The sequence below is a fragment of the Daldinia decipiens genome (genome assembly GCF_022478715.1).
Source record: "Daldinia decipiens strain CBS 113046 unplaced genomic scaffold F4813scaffold_3, whole genome shotgun sequence".
Taxonomy (NCBI): Eukaryota; Fungi; Ascomycota; class Sordariomycetes; order Xylariales; family Hypoxylaceae; genus Daldinia; species Daldinia decipiens.
This window is the reverse complement of record NW_026054546.1, coordinates 60224-73272: the sequence shown is the minus strand read 5'-3', so window position 1 is coordinate 73272 and position 13049 is coordinate 60224. Positions and strand designations below refer to the sequence as shown.

Genomic DNA, 13049 nt, shown 5'->3' with positions numbered 1-13049 from the left:
GACAAAAGATAAAACTATAATATACCTGTCTGAATGTTACGCTTAATAGTCTGCTCTTACGTCAAACACCAATCACACGACTAAGGTGATCATGCACATGGGGGTTGTTGGTCAAGTTTCCTTTGTCTACTGCTAGATACTCCTTATCTAGACATCTTAGAACATCTCGATCCATCCCTCGTCAATTAACTTCAAGGAATGTTTACTGGCTTACTGGCTAAAGCACAATGCCGGTCCAATGCTGCTCCCCCTTCTTTTTTTTTTTTTTTTTTCAACGTCATGAAGAATCACTTGCAAACTAGCCACCACCATTCTTATGCTTTGCTTTCCGATACGTTGGCCATAATCATGGTATTGTTGATGTATTGTTGATCTTCAAGGTACGCTTACTATCTTGCCTGGGCAACACCACCTCCCAGAAGCCATCCCGCCGGCTCACTGTGGGAAGTGAGCACTATGGTATAGACGTATTCGAGATACAGTATGGTTGGGGTTTCTTTCGTGTTTTCTGACGTTAGGAAAGTGAGATATGATCGAGGGGTAATTTGTGTCGTGGATTAGAGGATAAAGGAGGGAGTAATCTTAGCACTATGACAAGACGAGGGTCGACGAGTCGCCTAAGAGATGGAGAAGTTACTGATTATGGCCGATGCGCGTGTTTAGAAGCATGGATTAGGTCGTATCTAGTACGCCGGGCGGGAAGTCGATACAACAAGGATGCTGACGCATGGGGACGGATGTGTCAAGTGAATAAGAGCTCTGCGAGGTCTCGCGCAGCACCCAGCCTGGGTATCGAAGTTCGAAATTGAGGTGTCGAGTGGTTGCCGGGAGTCTGCCGTGCATCAGGTGTGAGGACACGTGTCCGTAGAGGTGATGATTTCTTCGACAAAATATTAAGGAAAGGGGATTTGTGACAAGGCAATAAATGAAGTTTGCCTTTGGGTAAAGAGAAAATCGTCATGTCATATCATAGGAACCGTCCCAAAAACAAGGGACGTCAGCCTTGCGGCAAGTCAAATCTGAAGTGCCCCTTCAAAACGCAGGGTACGTCGCGAAATCAGGCCCAGCAATAGAAATATTCCAGATAGATGAATAGGTTCCTGGCCTCTCTGTAATGGCCATCACATCCCGTAACAGCGAGATGAGCCATTACTCGGCGGATTGCGATTGGCTGCGGCGCATCTTCTCTGCCTCGAGATTCTCGTAAAGAAGGAACAGCGCAGATTCGTTGGCTTTCGCAGTTCCCATTATGGTGAACATTCGCTCGCCAGTTTCGTCGTGAGGTGCCTGTGACATTTTCAGTCGTTAAGCCCTAACAAGACAGTTAGATTAGACTTACCTTGGCAATAGAAATGCGGGCGCCAGATGTCTTGCGGATCTCGCTAATCTTGCTTCCGGCACGTCCAATGATGCATCCAACCATATCTGCGGGGATGCTAATGTTCTGAGTCTGGATCTCTTCTCCATTCTCATCGTGCGTTGGCGGTCCACGGGTGGCCGCATCAGAGTCCGACCGCCGATTGTATGGACGCACACCCCCATTGCTAAAGTCGGCACCGTTTCCAGTTCGCATCACACGAGTGCCGCCGTAATCGCCTCTACTGGACGAGTTGCTGTACGCTACCCCGCCAGTATTGGAAGCACCACCAAGGGACCCCGCACCGCCGGGCGCGGTTCGAACGACAGGATTGTAGAGTACAGTGCCGGTGCCACGCTGCCAGTCATCGACTAAGCACTTGCAGATTTCCCAGACAGCTCGCTGAATGCCGTCGGGTGTTCCCTGCAGCTCGACGATTCTCTCGGTCGATTGCGGTAGCATTTCCTTCTGCGCGACCATGCGCACGCCGGAGACGTCTTGGATGTGCTTGATCTTTAGACCTGCTCTGCCAATGATAGTACCCATCTGATTGTGGGAGATGAGTAACTTGATTTCTTGACGGTCGGGTTGTACATTAGTGGCGCGCTGCGAATAGTAAGTGATCGGGGGACGCTCACGATGTGTTCCGCTGCTCTGTATAACGCCTCCCATTCCCACCGAGGGAGCGCCTTCCAACAGCGCGCGAGCGACGATAGAGTACGCTCTAGAAATGGATTCGCAGCCACCCGAAATGGTCAGAACACGGTCATGCACGCCTTGCACGACCTTGCTCACGCCGGCTTTGACCCCGGTTTCATCCCTCAGGTCTGCGACATTCTTACCTCCCTTACCGATTATGACTCCTGCTTCTTTGGAGGAGACGATGGCGCGAAGCGTCAATTGTGCTACGGCATATTCCTCGTCAGTCCTAGGTGCGGGTTCGCCATCCGGGCCTAAGCGAGGCTCGTTCTCATCAAGCTTCAGATCGCCCATGGATAGCGACGGCAGATCGTTACCATTCGGCGAGAGAGAGTCTTGGGCAACAGACATGTTGATGGGTAGGTTGTGTATGACGATGTTAGTTTGGGGTGGTATTTGCTATGTCAGCCGCGTCTGACTGGGTGGTTTGATCCGAGTTAATTAGGAACTAGCAGCTCCCAGTGTCTCCTCGAAGAGCTATGGGTGCGCAGGAGATCTTGTTGGCTGACACTGAATGGGGGCGGGTGTACGTAGAAAAAGTGGTACAGGAGTGGATTGCTGTAAGCTCCAGATCTGGTGGTAAAGGACAGGCTGCACGCAGTTAGCTCTGATAAGCTGTGTGTTGCTGCGGGGAAGGTATCTGTCAATGGTCATGTATGGGAAGGATGCGAGGCTCAGAAGAGGAAAGAGGGCCAAGAAACGGTTGAAACGAGATTGGCAAACAGATCTTATCTCGTCAGAGGCTGTTGCATCTGCACGATTTTGGCATGTGGTTGTAGAAAATAGAAATAAAGATACAGCCAATGCAGAACCATTAGGAAGAAAGGGTAAGTTATTATGCGAAACTGGGGCTTGAATAGGCGGGGCACTGCATACTTGACTGACCTTCCGCTGCTGTGTCTGTGCTGCGCAGTATGTCTTCAAAGAAATTCTTGCGTTCTAGCCGGGTCTGGTTGGTGTTGCGGGGTGGGAAGTTTTTTTTTTTTTTCTTTTTCCTTTTTCCCCTCTACTGTTCTTCTCGCTTGTTTCCCTACCTAGGGTCTTGCTATCACAATCCACGCGAGAACGGGGACGTTTTAGATTTTTAGATGGAGACAGGGACTGCAGTCGACGGTTGGGTCTCGGCAGGCCGGCCAAGGTGGCCTAGTAAGTATGTAAGGTAGGTAACGGTGCGTTTGACCGGGGTTGGATAAGCGGCAATGGGTTCTAAATAAGGAAATAGGCCAATTGCGACAACTAGTACCGTATGTACCAGCGTGGGCTGTGTCTCTGGTGAAAGAAGTTGGTTGGTCCAGATAGGACAAAGAAGAGTGAAGGGGGCGTTCGAATGTATGGGAAGAGTTTAGTGGTTGAGGGGTGAGAGAAGGAAAACGACGAGGAGGATGAGGATGGAGAGAGGGGAAGGAGGTTGATAGAAGTGAGGTTACGGAAAGGTTGTATGTATGGCGGGAGGGTTGGTAAGGAGGAGATAGATGAGTTTGGATTTTGGTCGAGGCGAGAAAAGGTACGGAGAAGGAAGTAAGAGAGAGGGAGACTGGGAAGCAGGATTGAAGAAGGAACCTGGAAGCGTAGGCGACTAAGAGGTAACAGGCCTAAGAGGTAAGAGGTAAGAGGTAAGAGGTAAGAGGTATGGAAGTCTCGACTACTATTATGTATGGTAGACTACAATTTAGGACAAGGTTGGGTGCAGCAAGCACGTTCTTGCGTCGGTAGTACCTACTATCCAGCTAGTACCGATACAATACCTAACGCACATACCTTACCTACACGGTTCATCATAGGTTTAGATAGAGAAGGTACATTCCCACGTAACTCTATTTTGCGGGCTATCGCCTACACATGGGTATAGGTATCCTACCTTACCTAGGTACCTATGTATGTACCTAAACTCCATACGGCATTTCTCATGTCTTTCTTACTTAATCCATCTAAGTCAGTTGCCAAGACACCAAGGCGCTTACACCTATATAGGCATATACTATACATATACTATATACTATATACTACCTATGTAAGTAGGTAATGACGTAATAGCACCTCGTTGACGACGGCAGGCCTCGTAAAGAGCATATGCAAGAACAAGTAGACTTTTTTTAAGTCGATATCGCCTATTAAAAGTTAAAGATGCCTCTAATAGTATGTACATTAGCATCAGTAACCGTGCCACCTGCAGAAAGAGACGTGGGGAGTTCGGATAGAGAAAGAGGGGTTCCTTATGTAAATCCCTGGCATTACGTACTTACACTACTCACGCGCATTCGGTAAGCAGGCAAGCAGACTCGGGTCTGATGTATCAACTAGCTGATTCCGGTAACTACCTATGTAGGTAGTTACCCAAGTAGCCTATATTATTCCCGGTAACACTTGAAAGAAACATTCCAGGGGGGTTCACTTAAGACGAAAAACCAAATATGTTGATATGTATTGGTTCAAGTCTCATGATCGAGTCTCAATGCGCATAATCGGAGTCTTCCGTATTTAAGTACCAGTTGTAAACAACCCAAACCTTCCATGGTACCTGGACTAATGAAAGTTAATACTGCACTCAGGTAGAAGCATGATAGGTACAAGCACGGGTATAGGCACGCACACTTCCATTTATGTACCTAAGGTACCTTTATACCTATTACCTAGGTAGGTATACATGCATTTCTCCACTTTTCTTTTGAACGCCTCACTTTAATTCACCTATTGATTGTTTCTTCAACGCTTTTACCACTTACATTGCTACATACCACCAACTATGGCAGCAGTTTCCGATATATATTCCTATTTGTAACGTGACAAGCGACCCTACGCAAAGGTATTGGTGTATTAGTTTTGAAATATAACTATGTCTACATCATAAATGATAACTTGCATATGGGTCCCCGTGTAAGTCGACGCTATGGCATGTTTTTCCTTCCAAGTACCTATCTCGACACATTCAGTTTACTTTTAACCTCTATCGCCATATATTTAACGATTTATCTTTCTTCGTAGAAGCCTGGTAAATAAAAGCCATATGTTAATTTGTAGACTCGTTAGTCTTCCTACATGTAAGAAAACTGTACCTTGTAAGGCAGCATGGGATATTTGAAGTCCATATCACAACCTCTAGTGTCCTCTACCTATGTAGCTTCTATCGAATTCTCCATCAAGGTACGAGTCTCTGCCTGCCATGTGGGCCCAGGGTCAGTGTATACCCCAATCGTATTACATATCAGGCATGTTTCTCTAACAAATATCCGGTTTTTACATCCCCGCGGCGTCAAGCATAACATTTTACATTTCTCTTATAACAAATTAATTAGATATAAGCGTTGAATCTCATTTCCTCTCTCGAAAGTATAATACTACACTGATATCCTTGTTGTACCACTAGTATTATAGGAGAAGGGAGTTGGTAGCAACGCATTATCAGTGATTAGCATCGAGATTCTTTGCAAAGTCTAATATTACAAGCCGAACCTAAACATCCGCGGTGAGCGAGATGATTATTATACTACTATAAGGTGTCATGGCAATTAAATCCTCCCTGCCATCCTATCTATGTAATAAGCCTCAAGATGTTACAGAAAAGGGGGACATAACCTAGGACACATTTGCTATGAGAAACTATTTCAGATGCAGTCCCTTGAGTCCCACACGACTTGGATTTACCATGAGTATATTAGGAACAAAAATAATCACTTCTGTAATCTGTATAGACATGTATGGGTCGACAACCCCCAATCCTGACAACGTGAAGTTGGTTATATGACAGTACCGACCGAAACAAATACAACAATGGCCTCCGCGACTCGGACCCATCGTTCCAATTGCAAGGAACGGTTCAAGCCTCCATAATGAAACCGTAAAAGTTCTCGATGCCACCCAATAAGGGGGTGAGCCATGTGGTATTGGCTCCAGAGTCACAGTGTAATGGCAGCCCCAAGGCGAATCATACGGCTCGCCTACTTTTTTGACATGCAAGTCGGAACTCGTACCGCTTTACGGTTGGTCCTCCGTACAAATCGAGAAACGCCTAGGTTGGGACAATGTTAAAATTCGAAGAACCCTTGTAACCAGGTGTCTTTCTCATCGAATCATCGAATGTCAGCCTTACAGGGTAGACGAGACTAAAACTTGAAAACATTGGTTAAAGGCTTGAGAAGTCATGTCCTTTTAGTTTGATAAAGAACACTATATTCATAGCTTGCTATTTACATCCTCGAAAGGTACATTATCTACTTGCATATCAGGTACACGAGGCGTTATTCATTTATCGATTAAAAACCCGAGATCAAGCCGGGGCTCGCTAGCAAGTTGATTCAGGTTGCTCACTAATCTCTCGCGAGTAGGTCCGTAAAGAATAAGCTGCGATATGCATATGTTGTGTGACTCGATCCTGCATGATTCCTAGGGCGGCAAAAGCGGGCAACGAGTTTACATGAGAGTGAGAGAGAGACCGGTTAGACGTGTCATTAACAACAGCATACTCATGAAGTTCCATTCCGCTGGACTGGCCATACCCCCCATCCAACGTGGCAATTAATGAGGCATCTCGAGTTGCCGAGGAGAAAGCCGCGAGGAGCTGTTTGCTGTGAGACATGTTACTGGGAAAAGGACTCTAGAGTGAGCCCCTTTGTCCACAAACCATTAATTGGTCAGCCATAAAACAATTGAAGACAACTATTTGTTGTCTGCTGAGGGGTAGTGACTTCTAAATCTTATCATGACATTATGTGCTTGGAGATGTTGGCGTACGGCTGTCGCCGTGCAGCTTACGATCACAAAACAATACCACGGTGACCCCATGTAGTTGATATTATCCGCTTTTCGGTACTACTCAGGGGCGGCGACTCGAAAAGCAACGGTAAATGCTAGAGAGTATCCAGCGGTGAAGGGCTAGATCATGGAGATAGGCGAACATCCAGCGTTGAATTATTGTAATCGATTTGGAGACCGATGGTTAGGGTTAGAAAGATAGGAGCTTGTCTGCTTTAGTATTTATTCGTAGTGCCGATTTCGATATACGACTGGCTGTTGTCGGTGAAGCGTGAGACTCATCTTTGTCGTAGGGTATTCTCATGCTGTAACCAGAATCTCTTACATGCTAGATGCCCCCAATGGTCAACCCACCATTCACCGAAACTATCTTCGACCTCGTAATCGACTTTCGGTACCCTCTCATTACGTTTCAGGCCACAGATAATGCACGACTTAGGGGCAGTCGGTACCATCTTCTCGGTATGAATCTGTATTAATTCTGAAATTTCCGGAATCTTCAGTTGCTCTGTCTTGTTCTTGATTGATGAATTAGCAGCAGCCACTGCAGACCGAAGACGACCTATTTGTTCCTTCCAATCGGTTACAACGTCAGCTACCTCACGGTCTTCACGTGCTGCTTGTGCCTTATCTACGCCAGCGAGCTTCATTCCTTTGCTTCCCGCAGCTGATATGGACATCCTCTGTGCGAGAAACTTGTCTCTATGCCACCTTAGCTTGCGACCGGCGATAATACGCGCCAGAACCGTTGCTAGAGCTAGATAGCCCTTGAGAAACTCGACCGTCTTCGGATCTGACAGAATGCGGTTTTTTACGGGAAAAGGTTGTCCGCTAACAGGTTTATACAGTGACGTGTTCGCTTGGGCGAAAAGTCCCGGGAATACCGACAACAATACTGATGGAGGAGGCACATTAGTTGGTGGTAAGTCATCACTCGGCTCAGTAGTCTGCTTGTCAGTCTTGGCATCAACAGGGTTCCAATCCCAAGACGAGCTTTGAGGCTTGGACACTATCGGTGGTACCCGAGAAGTGGTTGGTTTAAACTGAGCCGGTTCTATTGAGTTCCAATCCCAATCTGAATTGGTATTAGTGCTGGACTTCGTTTGCTCATCAGGAAAGTCATCGAATGCGCCCCAATCATCGCCCAACCCATCGCTCCCCGCAGATTTCTGGGCGTCAAGGGTTGGCCATGCAGTCGTTGGCGACGTTTTCGGATCATTCGTGTGCGACTTTTCTACTATCGGCGTAGCAACAGCAAGCCCAGGGAAGGGATTTCTTTCTTGGAATGACGGGGATCGTGGTGCCTGCGGATAAGAAATGGGCTCGGTCAAATTCAAAGGCGAAAGCATTCGAGCGGCTTGTGGCTTGGTAGTCTTTGGAGGCGAAGAAGAATCAATTGATAAGAGGTCCGGCGCTGCCTGCACAGGAGAGACAACAGTTTCGAATTCTCCGAAGTCCTCGTCGTCTCCTTCTTCATGCTGCTCTCCACCAAAGTCATCGGCATCGAACAAGACATTGGGATTTGAATCGGAGGCTTTCTTTGAAGTTCCCGAAGAAGCCGTATTGGATATTGTTTTGACTTGCTTAGATGCAGTTTGCGCCGATGACGAACCGCCTGCCTTGCCTTGTGATATAGCTAAATTGTTAAGGTCGAGTAGATTGTTCGTTATGAGATCTATCGTCGATGCCCGTACAACTCTTGTCCGTTGTGATGTCGGATTCCGCGGCTCCTTAGTTGTTGGAACCGACAGAGAAGTCGATGCTGCTGGGGGGATAGGGGGCTGATTCGCACTTTCTGCCACCTCAAACTCACCCCAACCATCGTCATCATCGTCATCATCCTTGAAGTTCGGCTGACTAGGTTGCAACGGGGTGTCTACCCATGTATTTGCGCCTAAGGGCTGTTGAGTATTTTGCAGTTGGCCGCTCCACCGGGCCGGTCCGTTGTTCCATGGCTGAGACGCGGAGCTTGTATGCTGTAACGTACTAGTGCTAGTATTCGTTACACTACCGACTCCAAAGGAAAAGGGATCTGATGTGAATGGGGAAGCCTGAGCGGAGGTCTTCGGCTGATGCTTTTTGGAGGGACCCTCCGATGCGTCCTCGAAGGCAGCAAAGAGATCTGCGGACATATCACATAGACGCTAGGACTGATTAGTTAATAAGCCTTGTAGGTATAACTAAAATAGATTAATAAAGCACATTTCATGCTATATTCGTTATGCCAGGAATGAGAAAAAAGTAAAGGAAGTATCGGTGTTGAGGCTGAACCCGAGAATCAGGGTCTGGTTAAGCGGATTTGATCGGTGACAGGGATTTCCGGCAAGCTTTCGGGCAGAAAATGCACTAACCGAAAATAGTAGGTACTATTGACTTTTTGTCGATCGTACCCAGCTCAAGTATCCGAGTACCTTATGTAAAAAACAGGTACCTTAGGTACATAAAACTTGAAGGTCTTAAAGCTTTATTTCTTTAAAATTAATTCTGGGTAATTAAAATTCTTTAGGTTAGATGCTTCTACTATAAAACAATCAACTGCGCAGTAAACTCCGTGATGCTTTAGACGATTTTATAGGCTCTCATATAAAAAAGCTGCATACACTTGTGTAAGCCAGTAGCATTTATACATATGCATCTATATACTTTAGGTACTTACTGGGTAGACTCCCTTTAGAAGAATGCCTACTCTGAAAGAGGTATGTATGTATTTGTATTGCTTTAGCGGTGCATTAGCGTCAAAGCAATTAAAGCTGACGTAACATATAAATCGACTTAATCGCGGGGTTTCGACTCTTATCAAACCGCCACCTCCAACACTCTTCTTAACGGCTGTCAGCTGGCAGCCAGCCTTTTCCAACTTCAGATCAGTCTCTCCCTTAGCCTTTCTCCAATCAGCATATCAGCATATCAGCATATCAGCATATCAGCATATATCAATTATCATAATAGACAATCCGAATAGATAGGCTAGAGAAATCATAATGAGATCCTTGGTCGAGTCGACGTGAGTCCACATGTTTCCCATCAGATATTGTTCTCAGCTGATACCGCCGTAGCACACGATGGCAAGAGACTCTAAAGCATAACACTAGCCTTGCAGATCTGCAACGAGCCGTTAAGGACAACGGCCCGAGAAGCCCCTGCATTTTGGGATGTAGGTCTATCTGCTGGAAGGTCTGTTGCTCTTAGAACTGAACACCCTGAGCGGAATTGACCCGAGACATCCAGGTCTTCTTACTCACCCAGTCTACTAATATCGTGGACTGGTCCCACGACATTTCCGAGTCACGAACCACATACTCATCTCTGAGAGATCATTTCTTAAAATATATAAGGCACCCCGAGCATCTTACAGCCGACTCCGTCGACCCCTTGGCAGATGATGCCGATGTAAGAGGGTCCCTCCAAAACAAGGAACCTAGATTATTAGTATTAACTTGAGTTAGTCACCTTGGAATACCCTCCGCCATGATCAAGCACTTAGGGCTGAGATTCTTCAAGATGTTCAACGCCTGCCGGACGAGCCGTTCTACCACCAGCCTGAGATACAGACGCTCATACTGGATATCCTTTTCGTCTATTGTAAACTTAATCCAGGCATAGGCGGCTATCGTCAGGGCATGCATGAGCTTCTGGCGCCAATTGTCTATATCGTAGAACAAGACGCCATCGACCCGGGCGATATTGCTTCAAGCGATTCAGTCGACCCAATAATGCTGGAAATCTTAGACGCGTCTTTTATTGAACACGACGCATTCGCTCTTTTCTCGAAGGTCATGGATCGTGCAAGGCCATTCTATGAAGTTACCGAGTCGGCAACAAATGAGCCGCTCACAACATTTAATCAGCAGTCTACTACGTCCTCTATTGTCGAGAAAAGCCAATATATACACGAAGTTTGTCTATTCAAAGTAGACCCCGAACTCTCAACTCACCTTAAGAATATTGAAATTTTACCGCAGGTTTTCTTAATGTGAGCTGCTCTTTCATTCCTTTAATTTCCCTTATATAAAGGGAATATTGTTAATAACGAGTACCACACTTTATTATAGCCGCTGGATCCGTCTCTTATTTAGTCGCGAGTTCCCCTTCAGCCAGATGCTCGTACTTTGGGATACCCTATTTTCCGTGGATCCGTCATTTAGACTAATCGATTTGGTTTGCACAGCGATGTTGATTAGAATTCGATGGGACTGTAAGGCCCTAATCTCTTCTCCCGTATGATTGTATTCTAATGCTTTTGATAGTACTCAATGCGGACTATACTGTTGCGTTGCAATTGCTACTTAGATACCCACCTCCGCAGCAATCACATGGACCACATACATTCATCAACGATGCAGTCTATCTTAGAGAGCATCTAGACTCAACCGGAGGCTCTACGCTTATAGCAAAATATACCGGAAGATATCCATCGCCTTTAGGGGCTAACTATGAAGCATCTACACCTAAGGGGTCAGCTTCAAACATACGGCGGAAGTTAGCTGGTGCTAGATCGCCTTTATCACCGGCTCGCTTCAAGTCACCGCAGGGTGGTATGGAGGCATTGCTACAAGGCGCTGCTAAGGGCGTACTCGAAAGAGGAGAGAAACTCGGTATTAATCAAGCAGTGCGCGATGCCATGGTAGAGATACGCCGTAACGTTCAAGAAGCTAGAACCTCTATGAAGGTAGGTAGGGATCTCTTAGGCGAACCAGGCTCGAGTACGACGGTACGAGCCGTCGCAATGCTAGATCGAAGAAATAGGCGCCTAGCAGCGTTGCTTGACGAGCCCCTCACTAGTTTGAAGGGTCTTGCAAGTTCCGATCTGGAAGACAGGCGGAAATGCCTAGATGCTCTCGAGATTGCTGCTGCGAAGATACAATTCATTAAAATATACCTAGAAGACTCTACCTTGGATCTTCCAGACGAGGAAGAGCCAGTATCGTCGACATCATCTGATACACCCACAGGCGGCGGCGACAAACTCGACCCCGAGCCTCTAAGCCAGGCGGTTGCAGCAATATCTCTCGACGCGCCAGCCCAAGCAATATATCCTCAAAATCCTGAAAACACAAACCCCTTGTCGATCATGTCGTCCCTACCGGATCCGGATAAAATGAACATAGATAATGATCCATTAGGCTCTGGAGCGTCAGCAGCATCAAGAGTAGAGAAGAAGCTGGAACGTCCCCAAGCCCCTATCCCTACACGGTCCACCCTCGCACAATCCTCCTTCTCATGGATGCTGGAACCCGACGCCGCGCCATCATCTTCCTCTCCCTCCATATTCCCTTCAAACCTACCACCTATAGAGTCATCGCACCGCAAGAGACCGTCTGCGAACGCTAGCCGCGAGCGCACCGCGTTCCTGTTTGGTGAGGTTGCTGCCGACGAAACTGGAAACGCCGTGCTGCCGGGGGATATCTTTGGTATGGAGGAGATACGGAAGGGGAATAGTTAAGGCGGGGTAGGTGGGCTTGGGGTTGTAGTTTGGTAGTTGGACGGCTTAGGTGGATATATGTATATAAATATCTAGCCTGCGGACATAATGTAACGATATTGATGTGACTATATGGATAAGGAATGTATATTAGGTGTTTATCTATAACTATCATGTATAGCTACGAAGTATGTACGGGTTTCAAGGAACACGACGTTCTCGTGATTAATATCATATCCGACTCCAAGTACGAGGTGTATATCTGATATAGTTGATGTATCAATATCTTATATTCCCCTTGGCTTCTCGTCACGCCGTCGAGTTATCAGGACAACCACACAAGAGCCATACCTAGTCTTCCCTTTTCGAGTAAACAAAGGAAAGGCAAACCATAAATTCGACATATACCTTAATGTTATTGATGCCTTACGACTCTTTTACTTATCTACAGACCTAACCACCTCGGCCCACAGCTCTCCAGTCACGTCCCAGCACCTCACCCTCCAGTCCAACCTCAGTGTATCCCGCACCCAATGCAATACGCAGACTACGGTTGACTAGAGGTGACTTATTAAAGGAAAATCCCCCCCCAAAAAATTACTCGGCACACTCTACGGGTAAAAGTGCGACGTTGAAATTGCAAATTGAATAGAAACTTTTAGAAATAACTAGTAGTTAAAAAAGCTGCTCGGTTATTTCTAATTCACTAGGTTAGGTTAATGGTTTATGTAGGTAGTTAGTTTTAACTTTTTTTACGTAGGAGACGGTAAAGCTGGTTTGAGTTCTAGATTCATATTGATAGACGTGCGGAGATATGTAATA

General features: G+C 46.5%; 3 protein-coding genes across 3 annotated transcripts; 1 reads left to right on the top strand and 2 right to left on the bottom strand.

Moving 5' to 3' along the window:
• Window positions 1-1149: 1149 nt before the first annotated feature.
• F4813DRAFT_385240 (uncharacterized protein) lies at window positions 1150-2407 on the bottom strand (the record flags this gene model as incomplete). Its single annotated transcript, XM_049246222.1, has 2 exons — window positions 1150-1287; window positions 1340-2407. The coding sequence occupies 2 exons, from the start codon at window positions 2405-2407 to the stop codon at window positions 1150-1152; spliced, it is 1206 nt and encodes a 401-aa protein (XP_049103526.1).
• A 4449-nt stretch (window positions 2408-6856) lies between these two features.
• Window positions 6857-9079, bottom strand: F4813DRAFT_163623 (uncharacterized protein). Its single transcript, XM_049239117.1, has one exon. The coding sequence runs from the start codon at window positions 8935-8937 to the stop codon at window positions 7084-7086; it is 1854 nt and encodes a 617-aa protein (XP_049103525.1). The 5' UTR covers window positions 8938-9079; the 3' UTR covers window positions 6857-7083.
• A 537-nt stretch (window positions 9080-9616) lies between these two features.
• On the top strand, window positions 9617-12458 carry F4813DRAFT_163600 (RabGAP/TBC). Its single transcript, XM_049239116.1, has 6 exons — window positions 9617-9809; window positions 9862-9979; window positions 10034-10195; window positions 10252-10778; window positions 10858-11000; window positions 11053-12458. The coding sequence occupies exons 1-6, from the start codon at window positions 9787-9789 to the stop codon at window positions 12246-12248; spliced, it is 2169 nt and encodes a 722-aa protein (XP_049103524.1). The 5' UTR covers window positions 9617-9786; the 3' UTR covers window positions 12249-12458.
• The last annotated feature ends 591 nt before the right edge of the window (window positions 12459-13049 follow it).